This window comes from Emys orbicularis, chromosome 13 (genome assembly GCF_028017835.1).
Source record: "Emys orbicularis isolate rEmyOrb1 chromosome 13, rEmyOrb1.hap1, whole genome shotgun sequence".
Taxonomy (NCBI): domain Eukaryota; kingdom Metazoa; phylum Chordata; order Testudines; family Emydidae; genus Emys; species Emys orbicularis.
Genome location: NC_088695.1, coordinates 10,548,791 through 10,572,836, shown reverse-complemented (window position 1 = coordinate 10,572,836; position 24,046 = coordinate 10,548,791). Strand labels below are relative to the sequence as shown.

General features: G+C 50.9%; 1 protein-coding gene across 1 annotated transcript; it reads right to left on the bottom strand.

The window, feature by feature from the left end:
- Positions 1 to 1,006: 1,006 nt before the first annotated feature.
- Positions 1,007 to 15,679, bottom strand: LOC135887978 (zinc finger protein RFP-like). The gene is made up of 7 exons (XM_065415785.1): positions 15,263 to 15,679; positions 13,003 to 13,098; positions 10,129 to 10,359; positions 7,934 to 7,956; positions 5,927 to 6,042; positions 4,100 to 4,159; positions 1,007 to 1,518 (listed from the first exon to the last, which is right to left on the bottom strand). The coding sequence occupies exons 1-7, from the start codon at positions 15,677 to 15,679 to the stop codon at positions 1,007 to 1,009; spliced, it is 1,455 nt and encodes a 484-aa protein (XP_065271857.1).
- Between the last annotated feature and the right edge of the window lie 8,367 nt (positions 15,680 to 24,046).

Here is a 24,046-nt window from a genome sequence, read left to right as displayed (position 1 = left end):
CATTTTGTAAGGGCTTGCTGCAACCTTCATTTTTGCAAACCCTGCTGTAATCTTATTAGTTTAGTTTAGATGTGTGAATGAGGTATGTATGGATGATGGAATCAACCTCCAGCCCCAGCCTGTCCTGATTAAATAGAGTTCAAACACCAACGGCTGAATATGCAGACAAGAGCCCTAACAAAGTAAGAAGAATCCACCCTAAAAAGAAAAGGTACAATAGAAGGAAGATCAAAGCCCGGTCCGAGGCTGAAAGTCATGTCTGCAATTGATGGGTGATCAATCACCAAACCCAGAGGCAGCATGACACAGCAAGACCTATAGACTCTGGATTCAAACTAAAGCCTACAAAAAGGATGGGTGAGATGGAAAACTTTGGGAGAAGGGTAACATTCTGCTGCCAACATGGAAGGGTATCGGTGCATGCCCAACAGAGACCCAGCTCGTCCTTGTGCCCGGCTTTCCTGGCCAGTTAGCCGCCACAAGCTACGAACCCAAGCTGCAAACTCAAGCTGCAAACTCAAGCAGGACTGGTAACTATGCAGCAGCTGCAGAACATCTGATGGATGTGTGTGTGTGTGAATGTGTGTGTAAGTGTATAGGTATTAGGTATAATGTGTGTGTATAAGAAATAAGTAGTAACAGAAATAAGTAGCCAAACAACGTTATTTACTGTTATCTTTTATAGTATTATTATATTTACAATAAATGTGGCATCTTTGCCTTATCCCTCTTAATAAGATCCTGCTAGTTTTTATTGGTACAACACAGTGGCAAACAGGCTGCACAATGCCTGGGGCAGTGATGAGATTTGGCTTCTCTACCTCGCTCACTCAATGCTCTCTATGGTTTGACAGTCAAGATGGTGCAGAATTGAGACCAGAAGCAACCTCCAGGGTCATGGAGACGGCATGATAGAAACTCCACAGGCAATGATCACAGAGACTAGGGTGTGTGAGGCTAGAGAGGCTGATCTCAGGGTCCCCAGTGGAATATTCTCCCCCGGGTCTCAGGGCCACAGTCTGAGCTGGGATCTCCACACCCAGAGCCAGGGTCGGATTCTCTCCCCAGGGACGGAGCCCGGCGGGAAAGTGAAGATCGGGGCCTCATCATCAGCATCGATAAATGTTACCTGCCCCTGGTCACAGTCCAGACAAACCCGGATCCTGCTGGGGGCCCGGCTCAGGGGCAGGGGCGTCACAGGGGAGGTGAGAGCCCGGAACTGACTCCAGTCCCGTTCCACAGCCCAGATCCCCCCCTCAGGGTTATGGCTGATCCCTCCCTTCCTCCTCACAGACTCTCTGGCCACCCCCACAGCCCAGTATCCTCCATCCCCCACCTCCACCTCCCAGCAATGTCTCCCTGAGGTGAATCCCTCACAGCCCAGCACACAGGGCTCAGGGTCAAATCTCACAGGGTTGTTGGGCAGATCCTGCCGTGTGTGTCCCCATCTCATACTTTTCCGATCCTGAGACAGGACGAGCTGGGGTTGAGCCGTGTCTGGATCCAGAGTCACGTTCACTGGGGAGAGAGAGAGAGAATCAGAGCATTAGGGGCAGAGCTCAGCCCTGGGGGAGGCTGGGACCATTTCTCACACTCCCCCGCAACCCTGTTCTGGCTGGGACAGTCCTGGCCTGGATCCCAGGGAGCTGCCTCTGTCCCGGGCACCTGAGACTGAACAGGGATGTCACTGCAGTTCCTCTGTCTTTGTAATGGGACCCACTTCACTAGTTTCTCATTTATTGCAGAGGCTTCATCTCCCAGCTCCCCCTTCTGGGGCGGGGCTGCTCCATTCCCAGCAGCACAGACACACACAGGAAGGTGTCAGAAGCTTTTAATGAGAAGGGAGCAGAAAAAATACGCACCAGCGGACCGGCCCGAAGTTGGGGGCCGCTGGCTGGCTCGGAGTCGGGGCCGGGGTCTGGCCCGGAGCTGCGCTGCCCGGTCGGCAGGAGTCCCTCCTCGCGCCCCCCCCCGCCCCAGCTTACCTGCAGGAACCTGCTGCTTCCTTCTCAGCCCTCCTTGTCTCGGAACAACCGGTTCTAAAAGTGCTTTTAAATTTAACAACCAGTTGCCGGGAACCGGTGGGAACCGGCTCCAGATCCCCACTGTGTCCCGGGCTCCCTGGGTGAGAGCCAGGGCCGGCTCTAGGCACCAGCAAAACAAGCTGGTGCTTGGGGCGGCACATTTTTAGGGGCGGCATGGCCGGCGCCAGAATGCCGCCCCTAAAAATGTGCCCCGGCTGCCCTAGCTCGCCTCCGCTGCAGCTCGCGCGCCGCTACTCGCCCTCCCTCCCAGGCTTGAGAGCCTGGGAGGGAGGGGGAGAAGCGGCGCCCACGCCGCGGCCACTCGGAGTCTCCCCCTCCCTCCCAGGCTCTCAAACCTGGGAGCGAGGGGGAGATCCCGAGCGGCCGCGGTGCTGTTTCGCGCGCCGCTGCTCCCCCTCCCTCCCTCCCAGGCTTGAGAGCCTGGGGGGAGGAGGCAGGGCTAGGGATTTGGGGAAGGGGCGGAGTTGAGGCGGGGCCGGGGGTGGGGGTAATTAAAAAACAGGGGGGGGGGGGCGGCCAAAATTGTTTTTGCTTTGGGCGACAAAAATCCTAGAGCCGGCCCTGGTGAGAGCCCAGCTCTAGCTTGTGGCCTGACCAGGTGGCAGGGCCTTGGGGGAAGAGGAGCAGGGGTGGAGCCAATGAGAGGGGCCAGGACCAGGAAGAGGCTGGCGCCACGGGCAGGCTCTGTGCTTCATGGGGGGAAGCTGATCAGCTGCCATACCACGAAGCACAGAAACTGTCTGCGAAGCTCCGGGCAGGGCCGTCCTTACCCATACGCAAAGTACGTAGCTGCGTGCTGCTCCAGCCCCTGCTCCACCTCTTTCCCATGGCCCCTGCCCCTGCTCCACCTCTTCCCATCTCTGTTCCGCCCCAGCCCCACCCCCACTCCACCCCTTCCCCAAAGCCCCCGCCCCTGCTCCGCCCCAGCCCCGCCCTCACTCAACCCCTTCCCCAAAGCCCCCATCCCTGCTCCCCAATGACAGAGGGGCCCCCAAAATGCGGCAGCTCAGCAGGGCTCAGGCAGGCAGGCTGCCTGCATGCTGTGGCCAGTGGCCCCATGCCGCTCCCGGAAGTGGCCGCCTCCTGGCACGTCTCTGTGCACCCCTGGCAGGGGGAGTGTGGGGAGGGGGAAGGCGGCTCCACGCGCTGCCTGATCCCCTGCCCTCCTCCCCCCAAGGGGCGTGCAGAGACGTGCCATCAGCAGTGCAGCAGGGCTAAGGCGGCTCCCTGCCTGCTCTGCCTCCCTCCTTCCACGCTGCACTGCTTCCAGAAGTGTCCAGCATATCCCTGTGGACCCTGGGGGAGGGAGGTGTATCCGTGCATTGCCCCTGCCCCAAGCGCCAACTCCGCAGCTCCCATTGGCTGGGAACTGCGGCCAATGGGAGCTGCAGGGGTGGCGCCTGCCGGCAGTGGCGCACAGAGACCCCCGCCTCCCTGCCAAGGATCCGCTGCCAGGGGAGTGTGCCGCGTCGCCCAAGATAAGTGCTGCCCCCCTGACCCCCTCCCGCACCCCAACCCCCGCCCCAGCCCAGAGCCCACACTCAAACTCCCTCCCAGAGCCCAACCCCCACACCCGCTCCTGCACCCCAACCCCCTGCCCCAATCAAGGTACCGCCCTTTATTTTCATTTACTTCCTATTACTTATAATATAGGAGGAGGATGAAGGAAAAAAGAATGAAAAACGGGGGGGGGGGGGAAGAGATAAGAGAGAATGTTCTTTTTCTTGGCTGGGTCCCGAGGGATGGGGGCCAAAATGAAGCTGCACACAGGGCCCCACTAACTCTAAATCCTCCACTGCCTGCCCCCCAAACTATGCCCATGTTAAAAAGTAGGGGGGGGCCTGACCATCCCACTTTTAAAAGTGGTATGGCCTGGCCCTCTGGTCCCCCCTGTTTCAGTGCCCCTGGATCTCCTCACTGTTTAATGTGTTATTTGTAGGGCTGTGTGTCATGGTTGCTGTTGGTTTGGTTGGTAACTTTAGCTACAATCTCATGAAGATGTTTTCACTGGAATTTTCTCATAATTTAAAGACAAGCTCCACCTGCAAACTCACCCTGTCTGTGTGCTCCTAGGAGTTCCCCTGTTTTTGTCTCCAGTGCAAACGGCAGAGTGTCTGGAGGGGAAAGGATAAGAGAGGTGAGATTTCCGGCTTTCATATTATAACAGCATCACCACTCTGAACTCCTAGACCTGTGTTTTCATCATGACAGAGAAACAGACAGAGACACACTCAGGTATTTAATATAAAAAGTTCTGAAACCTTCTATTTCCTCTCTCATTCAGGCATCTCCCAGCAATGGAACCAACATCCTTGCAGCCTCACAACCATCCCAGGATGGGCAATCTGTAAATGCGATCTACTTTTTCCTCATCATCCCCTCCCACCCTTCACATTCCCGTTGGTTTATCTCATTCACTTACTGCCTTTTGTCATAACCTAGACCCAGATCATGCAAAGACTTTGGCATAAAAGTAACTTTACCCACTTTGGTCCCTTTGACACTAACAGGATATTGAGAGTGTGCAAAATCCTGGCTCTATTTGTGAGCTGTTGGGTCTGTTTACTCAGTGTCTCTACAGAGAGCAGCACGACGGGGCCCCGTCCTCCATAGGCAGAAACAGGAATAATAATAAAATCATTTTATCCGTGTGGAAATTGAGGCAGGGGGAAGGTTGGCTCCGTGGGCCAGATTCACCCCTGTACCGGCGAAAGGGGAGAGGGGAGGGGCCGTTTGTGACTCTGCTGTTCAGTGGCTGCAGGGGCCGGTGCAGACCTTGGCACAGGCTGAGGAAGTTCTGAACTCAGCCAGAGTTACATCCCTATGACAATGGCCCCCATGTGTCTTGCCCAGTGTGTAAAGTATCAGAGGCCCAGCTATACATGGCCCTCTGTCCCTCGTCCACCCCAACCCCAATCCCATTCCCAGACCTCTCAGGAACATGCCTTGTGCCTGCAGCTGCTGGGGAGGAGGTACAAGAGGCTCCTGTGCTGGAGGGATCCCTCACCGTGGGGGAGGGGTTTTCTCCTTCCATACAGCCCATGTGCCCAGACTAGCTGCTGTACTGGACCAGAGCCCAGTGATGGGCTGGGTCCAGCTTTAAGAAGTGGTCTTTAAATTAGGTTCTAGATTTTGGGTGCTGACCTTTAGGCACCTGGGGCCTGGTTCTCAGTGGGTTTGGGCACCTGCAGCTCCCACCGACTCCACCTGCAGCTGTGGAGGCTGCACAGCTCTGGAGCACCTGCCCTGCAGCTCTCGAGTTGGGAGAGAGAAACTCAGGTGCCCCAAATTAGGCCATTTTGCTGATTGTGAGCTTTAATGCTGTGACCTTTGGTAAGTCATGAATTAATGGGAGACATCCTGATGCCTGGGGCTCTGCTACATCTGCTCAAAGTGTCTGCTTTCCACTAGTTATTAGGTTAAGTTTTGAGAATTGGTGCAAGGGTCATTTCTTATGCATAAATTTGGACAAACTGAGATTGCGTGTTTATACTGCCTGACTTGGCTTTGGAAAAGAACTAATAAACATATAATCTGGATGTGTATAATACGTAAGGCATTGTAAGGGGTAGTTGGAGCATTATAGGAGAAATGCATCATGACCCGCCTATGCCCCTGAAGAAGGTAACTGGGCAGTATTTCTTTCAATATGTCAGTCATTTCTTACTTTAATAGTAATTGTAATGGCAAGACTTGCTTTTGGATCAAATAAGGGGTTGAATTAATCAACTTGAGTGATTTTCACCCCAAGTGCGTGGCATGCTCATCCAACAGTTACATAGAAGCATAATCTAAATTATGAACCAATTGACCAGCACCATTCGCCTCCGACAGTCTCAGACACTTATCCCAATTTTCCCTCCTAGATCCCTTCTAGGTACCTTTGAACTTCCTCAGAGCCTCCAATAGCGCAATAGTTTTCTGGGAGAAACCACTGATTCGCTCTTCCAGTTCAGGAGAAATCTCCTCTGGCTGCAGGAACTTCCCCTTCTCCCACCTGGAGAGAAACAATTTCACGTGATTATATTTCATTTAGTGACTTATTATAAGTTCTTGCTGGTGAGTCGCCGCTCTAATGGGCCTGGAGTTAGAATTCCTCTACTTCTCCCAGCCTCAGAGCAGGTGCAACAGAGCCCATGGCCGTGCAATCTTCCTCTCCAAGGACCCATTAATCTTCTTCAGCTCTGGCCTGGAGAGACCTGCTCTGGGGATAAAAGGCGAATTGAGTCTCCATGGCCAATTCACTCCATGGCCTCCATGATCTGAGGGACAGGAGGTTCCCAAGTTAAGTGTTATAGAATTCTGTCCACTAGGAACTAGACTGAGACACCAACTCCCCCCTCCCCAGCTCATTCCACACAGGTCTCCAAACAGTCCTCAGGTGGGGAAGACTCTTGACCACTGCTTCCCTGGGCTGAATGGTGACCAGGGCCCCAGCAGTGACAGGCCCATATTCCATCCCCACAATCCTGAGGCAGCCAGTCCCCCAGGGAGGTGACATCTCTAGGAAATACTTTAGGTCAGTCCTTCCCACTGAATGGATAATTCCAGAGTCTTCTTTACAAGGGTGAGAACCTCAGGATGAAGTTTGCCAGATAGATTTGTATCCAGAATGTGACCTTCACCACACATTTTGTTGTAGAGCCCTGGGGAGATGCGGTGCTGTGACAGGTTCCCCGGGGTGCAGCCTGGGACTGTGGGACCGCTGCACCCCCTTAACTCTCTCCAGCCTGGGCTGTCTCTCACAATGCCTTGCTAGTGACAAGCAGCAAACCCCTCCAGGCATTGTTATCACTCAGCACAACAGCATGCGGAGCTCCACACCCAGCTAGATTGCCTGAATGATCCCAGTGCCACTCATGAATCACACAGAGGAAGGCACCAGCCAAATCCCACACCCTCACCCCAGCTCCCAGTACTTTACCTCAGGAATATACCGTCTAATTTATTAATTGGTTCACCACTTAATCAAGGGAAAGTGGATATACACCAGCCTTTGCAAAACCTGAGCAGATTTACCACACATTTCAGGCAAACTCACTGGTAAAGACAACCAGTAAAAGAAATTTCTGGACTCCAAAAGATAAATTTTAAATGACTATAAGTGATAGACAAACAGTCAGAGTTATTTACCAAAAGAAAAGAAAATATAAGCATGCAATCTGAACTCTCAACACTATTAGACTGGGTAACATCTAGATTAAGCAATTTTTCTTACCCCACTGGATATTGCAGTTCATAGTACACAGATTTCTGCCTTAAAATCTGGGCCAGTCTCCTCTCTTGGAGTCTTAAGTCTTCTCAGTGACTTGGATACTTGCAGCATAGGTGGGGGCAGGAGAAAGGCCAAGCATGGCCCCCCTGTGTTCTGTTTTATACTCTTAGCCCATGTGCTTGGAGAACACAAGTCCAGGCATGTCTCTGGTGGGCATTGCTGAGTCCCCAGGCAAGGTTGAGCAATTCCCCTGGTGTGGCCTTATGCAGGTGAGTCACTGCATTGTAGCTCCCTTGCTGGACAATGGCTGGTGTTGTCTGTTCAGTACACACCCAGGCGTTGGTTACCTCCCTTGTCATTCTATCTGGAGAGCTAGTATCTGGGCGCCTCCCAAACCCACAGCATGTTTTAGTGACAAGCATACAACACATTCTCATAACTTCGTATGTATTAATGATATACACATTTAGATGGAACGATGGGTTTCAGCAGATCATAACCGTTCCCGTGATACCTCACATAGCATGCTTTATACGCAATATCACAATTATATGTAAATGAGGAATCTGGGATTACAGATTGCTCCCCCAAGGTATTGAAAGTCAAACTAACATCACCACCAAGCTCTTTCCCAGCATTGTGAAGTTTGAGGGGGAGTGAGAGAGCCACGTACCTGCTCAAGGTGCTTCTGATATTCTAGAGGAGGGAGAGAGAGGGGGAATTTCAGTCATAAGAACATAAGAACATAAGAACATAAGAACATAAGAAAGGCCGTACTCGGTCAGACCAAAGGTCCATCTAGCCCAGTATCTGTCTACCGACAGTGGCCAATGCCAGGTGCCCCAGAGGGAGTGAACCTAACAGGCAATGATCAAGTGATCTCTCTCCTGCCATCCATCTCCATCCTCTGACGAACAGAGGCTAGGGACACCATTCTTACCCATCCTGGCTAATAGCCATTTATGAACTTAGCCACCATGAATTTATCCAGTCCCCTTTTAAACATTGTTATAGTCCTAGCCTTCACAACCTCCTCAGGTAAGGAGTTCCACAAGTTGACTGTGCGCTGCGTGAAGAAGAACTTCCTTTTATTTGTTTTAAACCTGCTGCCTATTAATTTCTTTTGGTGACCCCTAGTTCTTGTATTATGGGAATAAGTAAATAACTTTTCCTTATCCACTTTCTCAACATCACTCATGATTTTATATACCTCTATCATGTCCCCCCTTAGTCTTCTCTTTTCCAAACTGAAGAGTCCTAGCCTCTTTAATCTTTCCTCATATGGGACCCTCTCTAAACCCTTAATCATTTTAGTTGCTCTTTTCTGAACCTTTTCTAGTGCTAGAATATCTTTTTTGAGGTGAGGAGACCACATCTGTACACAGTATTCGAGATGTGGGCGAACCATGGATTTATATAAGGGCAATAATATATTCTCAGTCTTATTCTCTATCCCCTTTTTAATGATTCCTAACATCCTGTTTGCTTTTTTGACCGCCTCTGCACACTGCGTGGACATCTTTAGAGAACTATCCACGATGACGCCAAGATCTTTTTCCTGACTCGTTGTAGCTAAATTAGCCCCCATCATGTTGTATATATAGTTGGGGTTATTTTTTCCAATGTGCATTACTTTACATTTATCCACATTAAATTTCATTTGCCATTTTGTTGCCCAATCACTTAGTTTTGTGAGATCTTTTTGAAGTTCTTCACAATCTGCTTTGGTCTTAACTATCTTGAGTAGTTTAGTATCATCGGCAAACTTTGCCACCTCACTGTTTACCCCTTTCTCCAGATCATTTATGAATAAATTGAATAGGATAGGTCCTAGGACTGACCCTTGGGGAACACCACTAGTTACCCCTCTCCATTCTGAGAATTTACCATTAATTCCTACCCTTTGTTCCCTGTCCTTTAACCAGTTCTCAATCCATGAAAGGACCTTCCCTTTTATCCCATGACAGCTTAATTTACGTAAGAGCCTTTGGTGAGGGACCTTGTCAAAGGCTTTCTGGAAATCTAAGTACACTATGTCCACCGGATCCCCCTTGTCCACATGTTTGTTGACCCCTTCAAAGAACTCTAATAGATTAGTAAGACACGATTTCCCTTTACAGAAACCATGTTGACTATTGCTCAAGAGTTTATGTTTTTCTATGTGTCTGACAATTTTGTTCCCATCTGTTCCCAATGTGTCATTCCCATCTGACACGTACACACAGGGGATCCCAGGGAAGGGATTCTGCAAATACGGGGAAGAGAGGCCCTGCCCTGACCCCAGGCCATGGATTCCCTGAGCTAATGGGGCTTTTCCATCTCTAATATCAATGTGTCTGTAACGCTTCAAAGAACAGGAATGCACACACCGAGTTACACTGAGATCTCTGACTGCTGGACCCCAGTGCTTATGATTCAGGAGCCCTCCCTTCCCTGTATGGGGATCTGGGATGTTTCTAACCACAGGCGCCGGCTTCCAATTGTCCCTGAGGGTGCTCAACCACAGACCCTGCCCCCACTCCACCCCTTCCCCCAATGCCACACCCCTGCCCCTCCTCTTTCTGCCCCCACCCTGCCTCTTCCCCACCTCTTTCTGCTCCCTCCCCCGAGCACACCCCATTCCCGATCCTCCCTCTCCCTCCCAGTGTCTCCTGCACACTGCAGAACAGCTGATTGTGGCAGACAGGAGACGCTGGGAGGGAGGGGGAGGAGTTGATCGATGGGGCTGCCGGCATGCAGGAGGCACTATGGGGAGAGGGGGGGAGCTGGCTGCCAGTGGGTGCTAAGCACCTGCTAATTTTTTTACATGGGTGCTCAAGCCCTGGGGTACCCATGGAGTCGGTGTCTCTGTTTCTCACTCAGTCTCACTTGCAGGAATTCACTTGCTGGTTTCTGACACTTCCCCTCCATCTCACCGATCAGCTCACTGAGACAGGAAATCTCCTCTGAGAGTTTACTGACATTTTCATTTTGTATCCTCACAATCTCCTCGTCCAGCTTTTCCAGCTGGGCCAGCAGGAGTTGCTCATGTTCCTCCAGGAACTGCCGCAGTTGCTGAAATTCAGACACAATGTTTTGCCTCTCGGTTTGTGTTTGTTTCTGTATGAAAATAGGGAAAGGGCTGGTCAGGGACATGGATGGAGCCTGGGGCCCTTTCACAGAGCGCTGAGTGTGCAGGAGGGAGAACTTCGTTGAAAATGCTAAGATTTCTGAGATTTGACTCTACCCTATGGGTACTAGGGAGGGGATTCTCTCACACCTTCCCCTTTGGCCCCTGTGTCTTTGAAAGGGAGGTTTCCATGTCTGTCATGGTCAGCATATTATATTTATTCATGGTCTCTGGGAACTCAGACCCAGAGCAGCAGGTGGCAGGACTCGGCACTACACTGACAGAGACACCAGGGGAGCTAAAAGAAACAAACCTGTTAACAATGCGAGCAATGACCAGACACAGTGGACAGCACTTCACGGGTGACAGTCAGTTCACTTGGGGGGATTTCTGTGAAAGCCAGAAGGGCTAGACATTAACTAATCAACTGCAATGGAAGCTTAGGGCTTGTCTACACATGAATCTAACCCAGGAATCCATGATGATGAAGAAACACACACAAGCCCACGTTCACCAAGGCCACAGAGGAATCTGCCTACAAACAGACCTCCCACTGCCAGTCCCTGCTGGTTAATAACAACAGGCACCTACTGTTACCCGAAATTGGGACAGCTAGTAAGCTTAGGGAGGACTAATGACCCACCAGACTTTGGCAGAAAGCAGCACATTTATTATACTGATAGCTAAGCTTAAAAGAAGGGGAGGGTCACACTCACACTCGCATACTCACGCTCCCAGGACAGGCACGGCACTGGAGATGTCAGGATCCTTTAAGGTAAGTGTCCCACAGCACAGTGATGGATGGTGTGATGAAGGTAAGTCTTCCCGAGGCACGATGGAATGCAACGCGGCGAACCACTGGCCAGGCGTTCTGGGCAAAGGGCCTTCACGGGAGGTACAAGCTTGTGAGTGCACTGCTTAGCACATGGCCCCTTCCCCTTTTAAGGAGCTGCTCCTCATGGCCTGCGACTAGAGATGACTTAGCCGCGTCTGGTTGGTCACACTCCACCTCAGCCAGTGTCCATGCATTGGGTGTATGAGCGCTACCTAATCAGAGTGCCAGACGCCTTGTCTACCTGGGAGCTCTTCTGATCTTCCAGCTGTTCAAGCAGCCCATTCACCCCACAAACATTCCAGGAGGGAGGGGGAGAGGGAAAGCCACTTCACAGGTATTCAAAGAGGGAGAGGAGACAAAAAGGGGGGGCGGTAACAGACCTTTTGAGCATACAGGTTATACAGAGCATACAGATCACTGCTGCTCCTACAACACTCCGCCCCTTGATCTATGATTATTACAGTAGTTGTTGTCATTGTAGGGCACTGGTGATTAGTTGCAAACAAACAAAACAATTATAACCAGGTGAATATAACTAAAACCATTACAATTGACTAAACATGAGATATAACAAACACAAATGCAAACAATTATAATAATTAGGAATACAATAAAACCATCGCCATTATAATAATTAGGTACATTGACAAACAAAATGTGGTCCAAGTTTGATGCTGCAATAGCCATCAAACAATACAAGTTACCGAGGTCAGGACCTCCTTAAGTACACACAACAAATAAGATCTGTAGGAGTACCACAGTCGTTATGCAAGGTTAAACTGATTTGGACTTAAACTAACATTTAGTTGCTAAAATGTTGCAGAATCACCTATTACTAACAGTTGTTTTTAAGAGATCTCAGGGGTGGGGGGGGGGGGGGGACAAATCCAAGAGCTGAAAGACGGGGCCCTACAATTACGGGCCAAGGTTTTACAGGTTATGGGGGCCCATGAAATACCCTTCAGGGCTTGGGGAAGTAGAACCAGGGTGCATAGAGGAAAGTGTCAAATTAACAATACAAGAAAATGTAACTAACACTACTACTCTTGGGTCAAATCCTCCACTAAGCTGCCCGCATTCTCCACCAGTAATGTTACCCGAAATTGGGTCAGCTAGTAAGCTTAGGGAGGACTAATGACCCACCAGACTTTGGCAGAAAGCAGCACGTTTATTATACTGATAGCTAAGCTCAAAAAAAAAAGGGGGGGGGTTACTCTCACACTCACATACTCATGCTCCCAGGACAGGCACGGCACTGGAGATGTCAGTAAGGATCCTTTAAGGTAAGTGTCCCACAGTGCAGCGATGGATGGTGCGATGAAGGTAAATCTTTCCAAGGCACGATGGAATGCAACGCGGTGAACCACTGGCCAGGCGTTCTGGGCAAAGGGCCTTCACGGGAAGTACAAGCTTGTGAGTGCACTGCTGAACATATGGCCCCTTCCCCTTTTAAGGACCTGCTCCTCATGGCCTGTGACTAGAGATGACTTGGCCGTGTCTGGTTGGTCAAACTCTACCTTGGACAGTGTCCAATGCAGTGTCCATGCATTGGGTGTGTGAGCGCTGCCTAATCAGAGTGCCAGACACCTTGTCTACCTGGGAGCTCTTCTGATCTTCCAGCTGTTCAAGCAGCCCATTCATCCCACAAGCATTCCAGGAGGGTGGGGGAGGGGGAAAGCCACTTCACAGGTATTCAAAGAGGGAGAGGAGACAAGGGGGGCAGGGAAAGTGTAACAGACCTTTTGAGCCTACAGGTTATACAGAGCATACAAATTACTGCTGCTCCTACAACACCTACCAGATACTCCTGGCTTTTCCTCTCTCCAGTCACTTTAAATCCCAGCAGCTTTTCTCTTTCTTCCCTCAGAGTCTTCAAATGGGCCTGGATTTTTTCCTGAAGAAACAGAAATGATTTGGGAGGTTTTATTTGGAGGGTTGAGAAGGGTGTGGAGATGGGTGTTTTTTCCATCCAAACCCCCAGATTGGTTGGTTCTAATCACTTTGTGACATCAGGACCACCAAGGAGATGAAACCTTATTAATGGAGACTGGGAGTGTGTCATATTCAGACTTGTTAGCAATTCAGGTTCAATTTTTTTTTTTAATTGGAGAGAGATCTCATTTGTAACCAAGCTTTATTGGTATTTGTGAATTGATTAGTGGTACAGCGCATAACAGGACTCTGGAGTCACTTGGGGATGAATCAATAAACCTGTGATCGAGAAGGCTTAATGAACAAAGTGATACAAATCCCAGAAGCCACCAGGGTTTAAATATGGGCTGGGATTTCAGCCCTGAAGCCCTGGGGACTGCACTGGTTGGACAGAGCTGATCCAAGCACCAGGGCAAACCCCATGAGACGTCGGGAGGCCATTCGTCTGGTTTGAGCTGCGCAGTCCCAGTTTTGTGGAGCACTATCCCTGTCCGGTAGGGACTCAGCACTGGACATGGGTTTGTCTGGTGAAAATGAGAGAGAGGAGGAAACAGAGCTGGATTTACAGCTTGTGTGTCCCCGGCGTGGTCCCCACACTGCCTCTGGTGGCTGGGCAGTTGCAGGGGCCTCGGGTCTGAGCTCCCTTCCCCTGCCTGCAGGGACTCGGAGCTCCAGGGTCCCCTGCTGTCTGCGGCGTCTGGAAGCTGCCGAGTACTCCCACCGCCCGCAGCGGCTCGGAGCTCCTAACCCCTGCGGGAAGTAGGGGTACCACCACTTTTAACATTTATGCACCCCAGTGCCCCCTGCACAGCCCCCCCAACAACTTCCCAGTGCCCCACACAGACTCCCCAGTGCCCAGCAGGGCGTGGGGGGGCACCTCCGTGCAGTATGACAAAGGCGGGGTGGGCCCATGAAGGCAGGTGTGGGGATGTCCCGTATTCTGGGGATGTATCTATGGCCACCCTATTAGAAATGCAGATTTGTATAAAGAACATTTGGGGATTGCCCTAGTGCTGTCCTAAACCTTTTCAGTGGCAATGCCCTCTGGGTAGGTACCTCCCTGTCCCATTCCTTGGTAAAGATCCCAGAAGCAGTGGATTCTGGGAGATTTCCAAAGGCTGCAGGTGGGGCTAATGGAACCACTTTGGCTGGTCCTTGCCCACGTACACACTAGTGCAGTTCAGATTGACACAGGTCAGCACTGCCCAGAAGTTATTTGCTACAATCCAGGCTAATCCCCCTGGTATTTGGCCCAGCCCTGTGCTGTCTGGAGACCTTTTGTGGGTGGACTCAAGGTGTTTGGGGTCCACCCAGTGTTTAGCCCAGTGATCTCCTCCAGTGCAGGCCGGCATTGGAGTTTAACCCCTAATGGAGCAACACAGGAGTTCAGAATCTCAGCGAGAAACCTCATCTCCCTGCTGGGCCTGGGACCTTTATTGAGGAGTCTTTCCCTCCTAATGGACAAACTTCTTCAAGGGGGGCTGATACTGAGGTGGCAGCATGGCCTAGTGGTTCAGGCCCTGGACTGGGATGGGAGAGCTGGGTTCTATGCCAAGCTCAGCCAATGACATGCTGGGTGACCCTGGGCAACTCACTGCCTGTGTTTGTGCCTCAGTTTCCCTTACCACCCTTTGTTTGTTTTGCTTATTTAGACTGTAAACTGCTCAGGGCAGGGCTTGTCCCTCCCTATGTTTTGTGCAGGGCTCAGATCTCATTTGTGGTCTATTAGGGCTACTGGGATGCAAATAAAGATAATAATAATAAATTCTATTAAACAAATCTGTAACAACAGCTTGTAACTTCCCTTTTTCCAGACTGAAGGTAACACACTCAGATAAATTGGCCTGCGGCTCTTGTGATTTAAAACTTACTGATCAATTAACAGTGGAAGATAATTTTGAAAAGGATTGAGAATCTTAGAGAAAAGTTTCCCACATCAGATATCTTTAAAGACTTCATTTTTTGCCACGCTAGCAAATCATTTACTTATTATAATATCTCCCATACAATGAAGGCTTTACAGAACTAAATGATGCACCACACCTGTGCCAGGTAACTTTCAGTGGAATTAGCCTGTAATTAAAATCCAAAGTTATTACCCATTAAACTTGACAGCAATTCCCTACCTTGTACTCCTGGGCAGCCTCCTCTATGGGAACCACCGTGTGAGCTCTGTGAGCCTGGGACTCTCTGCAGATCACACAGATGGGAGTTTGATCATCTTCACAGAACAGTTTCAGAGCCTCTTGGTGTCTCTCACACACCCCATCCCCTCCTGCTCCTTTTGCTGCCTGTAAACTCAGCCGTTTGACTATTTCTACCACATTTGCCAGCTGCCTGTTTGGCCTGAGATTTCTCTGTTGCACAATTTCTCTGCATTGAGGGCAGGAGACGGCTGTAGTGGATCCTTCCCAGCACTGGCTGATGCAGGCTCGGCAGAAATTGTGCCCACACTCCAGAGTGACAGGTTCTGTGAAATACTCCAGACAGACGGGACATGTCGCTTCCTCCTGGAGACTTTCCACGGGGTTCTCTGCAGCCATGGCTCCTCTGGGCAGTGTAACAGGGTAAATGTCAATTTCACCATGCCCCACCTGCAGCAGCAAGGGGGTGTTTCCCTTCCTGGAACTGACTCACTCTGTTTGCTGAATTGGAAAGAGCCAACTCCCAACTGGTAACATTACCGCCCTGGAGGCTTTCATGAAAAATGTACCCCACTAGGGCTCTGGTCCTGCAATCAGCCCCCTGTGCTGGTGGGGAGGGTCACTGGGGCTTCAGATGGACATCAGAATCCGTCCACCTGTCCTGACGAGCTTGCAGAACCGTGTGTCTAAGGAGTGATATTTAGGCTTGGGCAGAATTCATTTTATTGAATATATCATTTTGACAGATAAATATAAAAAAATACTTTAAAATAAATTGTATCTATTTCAACTTTCACAGTTGCACAGTTTTTATCAATTTAAATGTTCCCATTTGTGGGAATTTATGGGCAATATTTTGGTCACGCAATAATTATTTAATGACAGTAGCTACTGAGATTCAAAAAGTTAAAATTTTGTAACCATTAAAACACAAATTATCAGCATCACATTTCAAAATATACTAAGTAAACATCTTTAAATCAAACTCTAATAAGTTCTCATACCGCATTTTTCTTACTGTGCCTATTTGTAAATTTATGTTATTATCAATGGAAATATTTTTTCATCAGTTTGTGTGTGCAAAATTAAATCAACGATTACAGACACCTATTGATATAATCGAATCCTTCGAAATCTAGTCATATTCAATTCACAGGCCAAAAACTTGGTTTAGCTGGAATCAATGTTTCAAAGGCCTGATTCTAACGTACACCAAGGCAGCTCTGGCTCAGTGTAAAGGGGCCGCAGTGTCACCAACACTCATGATTTTATAATGAGTCTTATGATATTTGGTGTGTTTGTTAAATCCCCAGCTCCTGGAAGCATGTGATGAGGTGAGACTCTTGGCTTTCGTTTCCTAAACAAAGAAAGTTTCTAGCTCTATTGGTTGCAGAGAAAAACTTAAAAATGTGATATGAGTGTAGCCTAAAGGTCTGAGAAACCAGAATGCAAATAGAAAGAACCCAACATTTATTATTATTTTTATGTCTCATAAAAGGCAATCACATCATTTTGAGGGTCCTGACTCATGATTTTTAAAAGTTTGGGATTGGCAAGACGGTGCCATTGAGAATTCAGACCTTAAATCTCTATCCGCTACCCATGGAAAGCCCCCTAATTTTGCATGGTTAACAGAAAGGGAAATAGACAGAGAGGGCAAGGTGTGGGAATGCGCACGGAGCCGGGCTGTGGGCCCAAGCAGCAAATGAGCACAGCCCCCCTGAATCGGGGATGAACTAAAGAGATAAATTAGAATGTTCATTTTTATATTTAGGTCCTTAGAGCCTTTGCTGGAGAAGCCAGGCCTAAAAACACAAACTGATCATGGCCAAGGCAGTATTGCCCACACCACATAATCAAAAACCAGAGGCTGGCTGAAGGAAACATGCCGGGGGGCAGGGGGCGTGAGAGCCATAAGAGCAAGAAACTGGCCTTGTTAAAGTGAGCACTGAGGCTCTGTCTACACTGGCAAGTTTCTGCGCAGCAAAGCAGCTTTCTGCGGTGAAACTCCTGAGCTGTACACACTGCCAAGCCACTTTGTGTGCAGAAACTGTGCAGTTGTAGCGCTGTAAAAAAACCACCCTGATGTAAGTGGGGGAATGGTCCCGCTATTGTGGGGAACTTTCCTGGGTTCTGCACTACCCCGGTGAAGTGGGCTAGCGAAAGGATCTGAGTCCTCGCTCCCACTTCCTCTACCCAGAGGCCTCCCTGCCCTTGAGGGCTCCCCTTCCACTTTCCTGTCTGGCAGAGTTCTCGTAACCCCGACAAGGCTGGGCCCAGGATTCCTGGGGGGCTCGACCCCCAACCTTGCTGTTATCACCTAGGACAGGGGCTAGGGTGTCCCCACTCTGGGGTACTCTCTCTGCACTGGACACCTCCCTGACCCACTGATCATTTCATACAATTTAAAGCAAATACAAGTTGTTTAATTAACAATTAATTAAAAAAAAAGAATAAGGAAAAATGGGAAAGGTTAAAGGAAAACACATCACCCTGCTCTGTGGCAGGGAACATTACAAACAGTGTATCTGGACATCAGGGCACTTCACAGTCTGTTCCTTGTAGGTCCCAGGCCCTGGCAGGGATGCTGTGGGTTAGACACTTGCAATGGTGGTGGCCACACACCTCCGGGCTTTGGGTGGTGGGACCCTTCTTCCCAGCGTCAGCCCCCCGTCAGGTTAAGATCCCCCTCCCGGTCTGGCCTGCAAGGACCCTGGGCTGGGGGTGTCTTTCTGCACTGGGCCGTTGGCCCAAGGTCCCCCCTTGGCTGGCCCCAGTTGCTCACCACACCTGGCTCTGTGGTTGCAGCTCTGCTCCCAGCACAGGATCTGCTCTCCCTGGACCAGTGGTCCCCCATCTTTTTCACCTGGCGGGCACCAGACGACGAGCCACGGAGGACCATGGCGGCGGACGAGCATCCGCTGAAATGCCACTGACAAGCGGCAACGTCAATAGGCGTCGCCGCTGAAATGCCGCCAATTCGGCGGCAACGCCTCTGGGTGACGCTGCTTGTCGGCGGCATTTCGGCAGATGCTCATCCAGGACCGGCTCTAGGCACAAGCAAAGCAAGCACGTGCTTGGGGCGGCACAATTCCAGAGGCAGCATTTTTTTTTGCTTTGGCAGCATTCCGGACACTTTTTTTTTTTTTTTTTTGGCGCACACTTGGGCAGTTGCGCTCTTGGAGCAGCAAATTTTTTGCTTGGGGCAGCAAAAAACCTAGAGCCGGCCCTGTGCTCATCCTCCGGTCAGTACGCGGGCGCACCGGGTGGGGGACCCCTGCCCAGGACTGTCTCTGGCTCTGTGGCTGCAGCTCTGCTCCCAACTGTGGCCTGCTTCCTGGGCTGCGTTTCTGGCCTCTCTGGATCTGGCACGGCTCTGCTCCCCAGCTCAGCTTGGGCCCCTGCTTTCTCCTTAGCTCGGCCCCGCTCTGTCTGACCCAGGCAATTCCAGCTCACACGGAGGACGGGACCCCCCTGGCCTCCTGACTCCCTGATTAGCCTGCCCGCCCTGTCAATCAGGCTCAGAGGTTGAGGCTGACCTGGAGCATTGGCCTCTCCCCATTCTTTTAGTGCTGGGAGCTAACCAACCAAAACACCCCCACTGAATGTTAGTAAGGGGGCAACAGTCCCCTTACACTAACAAGAGGCGTAAAGCCTGTGTAGACACCCTGGTGCCAGTGTAGACACCCTGATCGATTATAGCACTGGAATTAGCCTTTGGGAGGTGTCCCACAATGCCTGTTCTTGTCTCTCTGTTACAGCCCAAAGCTGGAGTTCCTTTACTAACCAAACCAGCCAAACAGACACGACTTCGGTTTTACCCCCACTGGCTAACCACAAGTCACACAAGCAATTCCCTTAGACACTCCAGTTTCCCAGTATCACCACCAGTGCCACTCGTTATGGAGACGAATGGTTATGAAAATCAATGCCCCAGTAAAAGAAAAAAGGTTCTCTAGATCATAGGACCAAGTTTTCCCAGTGCTCGACCCGCCCCGACTCCACCCCTGCCCCGTCCCCATTCCAACCCCTTCCCCAAAGTCCCCACCCCAACTCCACCCCCTCCCTGCCCCCATTGGACTCCTTCTCCAAATCCCCACCCCAGCGCCACCTCTTTCCCGAGCACACCACGTTCCCCCTCCGCCCCCTCCCTCCCAGCGCTTGCTGCAGGAAACAGCTGTTTTGCGGTGGCAAGCGCTGGGAGCTAGGGGGAGAAGTGGGGATGGTGCGCTCAGGGGAGGAGGCGGAGGTGAGCTGGGGCGGGGGGTGGGGTGGGAAGCTTGGCTGCCGGTGGGTGCAGAGCACCCACCAATTTTCCCCCGTGGGTGCTCCAGCCCCAGAGCACCCACGGAGTCAGCACCTATGCTCTTGATCCCAAAGGACCAAGCCCCAGACCCAGGTCGATATATAAATCAGAGCCTACCCCAAATCACGCTGTTGCCAATCCTTTAGAATCTAAACTCTAAAGGTTTATTCATAAAAGGAAAAAGATCGAGATGAGAGCTAGAATTGGTTAAATGGAATCAATTCCATACAGTAATGGCAGAGTTCTTGGTTCAGGCTTGTAGCAGTGATGGAATAAACTGCAGGTTCCAATCAAGTCTCTGGACCATCCCCAGCTGGGATGGGTCATTCAGTCCTTTGTTCAGAGCTTCCGTTTGTAGCAAAGTCCCTCCAGAGGCAAGAAGCAGGACTGAAGACAAGATGGAGGAGCTGCAGCAGCCTTTTATAGTCTCTTGTCATGTGACCTTTCTTTTTTTGTTTCTACAATCATTCGGGCACATGGCAAGAAAAAACCTCAGAGTTCTGTCCATAGGCCTGTCCCTGCCTTGCTGAGTCACAAGGTGTATCTGCTTTCTCTCAATGGGTCAGTTATGTAGCTGATGGTCCTTAATGGGCCATCAAGCTGGCTAGGCAGAGCTGACACCAAATTGTCCGGGGTGTGACCCAGAAGCAGAGCACAAGTTTGAAATACAGACAGTCTAGAGCCAATACTTAGAACTTTAAATACAAAATGATACATGCATCCAGATAGCATAATCATAACCAGCAAACCATAACCTCCTCATAGACACCTTATTTGACCCCCTTTATACAAGATTTGGTGCCACCACAGGACCTTGGTTGCAACAATGATCTATACGGTCCCAGTTCATGTCAATAACGTCACACCCCCAACACAAAATTGATGCAGGAAGGGATGACACAAACATCACTGACCGCATCCCAAGAGCTCCCCATCCTTGGGTCTGTCTCACTACAGCTAGTATTGGGCTAGAAGCCATATCAGGGTACAACAGAAATGGTTTATCAAAGTCATGTTTAATAACATGATTGAATCTCTCTCCAAACTCACGGTAAAACTTGATTAGAACAATAATGGATTGGATCTGCTCTTGCAGCATGGTTCCTGTATGTCTTATGTGATCTTGCCAAGAGCTAAAGAACAGAGCTACTTGATCCATACAAGCTCTGGCAAATGTTTGAAATCCAATTAATATTAAGACAGTGTAGATATTAATGTTGTCCATAGTATAGGACTCTTGGCATTTAGCCGTGAAAGCAATATGGTAGTGTGCCTCAGTTTCTCCTTTCATAGCGCACATCAGGTCTGGAATGTCTTTTCCCCTGTGAAAAGTTCCAAGACTGTTTACAGGCATTAACTGTGCAACATCAGTATAACAAGGCCTTTTAACAGAAGGTGTGTTCTCATGTGATCCTTTTAACATGTTGAAGGGTGTTTTCAGAAGATTAGGCACACTGTACATTTTTACAGTTCTTGGTAATAGCAACACAGTGGTTACAAAAATTACCATTAGCAATAACAACAAATTCATTGCAAGTGTTTACAATTATGTTTATTATTCCACAGCTTTGGCCCAATACCATTGGGGTTTTGGCATTTTAGGGTTCCCCTGTGGCTTCTCTTTGCAAAAGTAAGTTCTCTTTTTCCTCCTTGTCCTGAATAGGGTGACCAGACGTCCCGATTTTATTGGGACTGTCCCGATATTTGCTTGTTTGTCCCACGTCCCGACCGATGTTTGGTAGGGACACTGGACAAACAAACAATTTTGCCCTCCGCTCCGGCACACAGGTGGAGCCCGGAGGGGCTCTCGCCCCCCGCCCCGACTTCGCCCCCTCCTTCCCCCATTGGAGCCCTCCCCAAATCCCCACCCCCATCCCCGCCCCCTCACTGTCCCATTGGATCCCGAGCCAGGCCTGGGGAGGAGACGCCCCTGTGCAGCAGCCTGGGCACACGGGCCATGGCCGGCCGGGGCCGGGAGCGCTGCAGTGCAGCGTGGAGGCTGCTCCAGCCCTGCAGCCCACGGGGCAGCGCGGTGGGTCCGGGGGCAGCACGGAGCGGGCAGGGACCAGGTGGGCGGCACGGCCCGGGGGCGTGGGCCGCCCGCCGGAGACACGCGGCGGAGAGGGGCTGCGGCGGCGAGACTTGTCCCAGGCGGGGCTGCTGGCGGACAGGGGCGAGGAGCCGGCTGAGGTCCCCTGAATCGATAAACTTCCCCGCCGCTGCCGGAGAGCCCCGCGCCTCTCCGCTCAGCTGCGCTCCAGTGGCTCGCCCCGCCGGGAAGGAGCCGCTGGAGCGCAGCAAAGCAGGAGAGGAGCGGGGCTCCCTGCCAGCGGCGGGACGCGCCGCATGTGCCCGGGGCGGGACGGGGGGCGGGAGGCTGCGTGGGGAAGGCAGTGCGCACGGCCAGGGTGCTGTGTGCGATCCGGCAGCGCGGCTGGGGCCTGCTAATGCCCCCAGCCCCTGCAAAACTGCTTTTTTTTGCTCCGCCGCCGTTTTTTTTTTTTTTTTTGCTTTGCCCACCCGCCCCCTCCCCCTCACGTCCCGATATTTCATCCCTGTTATCTGGTCACCCTAGTCCTGAAGGATCAAACCCTGATTGCTCTTGCTTAACAGAATTCACTGGCTGGTGGGGTGGGCTCTCTGTGCTAACAGCTATTAGCAAGTCTTTCCTCCCCCAGTCAGTCAGGTAATTTGCATCAACACAGACAGGAGCCAGTTCACCAGTTTTTAGATCCTTAATTGCCAGGGCCGGCTCCAGCATTTCTGCCGCCCCAAGCAAAAAAAAAAAGCCGCTATTAGTGGCGGCGATGGAGGGGGGGGGGGGGGAAAGCCTCGATCAGCAGCGGCAGTTCAGCGGCAGGTCCTTCGCTCCTAGAGGGAGTGAGGGACCTGCCGCCCCTGAATTGCCGCAGATGCCGCCCCTCTCCCTTGGCCGCTCCAAGCACCTGCTTGTTAAGCTGGTGCCTGGAGCCGGCCCTGTTAATTGCTACCGATTCCAAGGCTGGGCTCTGTCTTAAAGCTCGATTCATTAACACGCTAGTTCTGGTGTCCTTCCCTTACCAACCTCTGCTTCCACATGGAATCAAACGTTAAATTCACTGAGAGACTACAAGTTATACCCAAAGTGCCTAGAGATGAGAGTTTACCTGCCATCCCCTGCATTCCCAAGAGATTAACTGCCCAGCTGTTCTGCTCTGCAGACTTAGCTGCCCAGAATCGGCGTTCCACGACATGAACCTGCCCCAGTAACACCATGATTTGCACATTGCTGGGGCCTGTGCCTTGTGAGAGGTCTATGTCCATGTCAATTTCCTCACCACTCTCGTCGCCGCGCTGCAATCGCTGCAATCGCCTCCTCGCCTGGTTTTGCTTTGGCATGTTCTGGCTCTGCATATACTCCAGGACAATGCGCGTGGCGTTCATAGTGCTCATAATTGCCACGGTGATCTGGCGTCTGGTCTGAAAAAAGGCGCGAAACTATTGTCTGACGGAGGGAGGGAGGGGCAAGTGACGACATGGCGTACAGGTACAGGGAATTAAAATCAACAAAGGTGGCTGTGCATCAGGGAGAAACTCAAACAACTGTCACACAGAATGGCCCCCCCAAAGATTGAACTCAAAACCCTGGGTTTAGCAGGCCGTTGATTTCACGGAGGGAGGGGGAAGCAAATGAATACAGAACAAATCTGGTCCATCTATTTTTTACATCTTAAGCTGGCAGCAGACGGTGCAGCATGACTGATAGCCATCGGCATCTTCTGGGTGCTTGGCAGAAGATGCTGTACTACGACTGCTAGCCATCATCATCAAGACAGTTCAATAGGACTGCCGACAGGACTGAGTCTCCAGGAGACAAAACATGTCTGCCCAGGTGCCTCTGATTGAACTCACTGAGGAATATGACGATGATGGATACCAGTTGTAATACACCATCTACTGCCAAAAGGCAAGGAGCTGCTGCTGTGTAGCAATGCAGTACCACGTCTGCCGGCACCCAGATGGCATATGGTGACGGTGAGCTGAGCTGAGCTGAGCGGGCTCCATGCTTGCCGTGGTATGTTGTCTGCACAGGTAACCCAGGTAAAAAGGTGCGAATCGATTGTCTGCCGTTGCTCTGACAGAGGGGGAGGGGCCTGACGACATGTACCCAGAACCCCCCGCGACACTGTTTTTGCATCATCAGGCATTGGGATCTCAACCCAGAATTCCAATGGGCGGCGTAGACTGCGGGAACTGTGGGATAGCTACCCACAGTTCAACGCTCCGGAAGTCAACGCTAGCCTCGGTACTGTGGACGCGGTCCGCCGACTTAATGCACTTAGAGCATTTTATGTGGGGACACACACAATCGGCTGTATACAACCGATTTCTATAAAACCGGCTTCTATAAATTTGACCTAATTTCGTAGTGTAGACATACCCTGTTCCTCGCTGTCCAGCCTGGCACCTGGCTGTGTGAA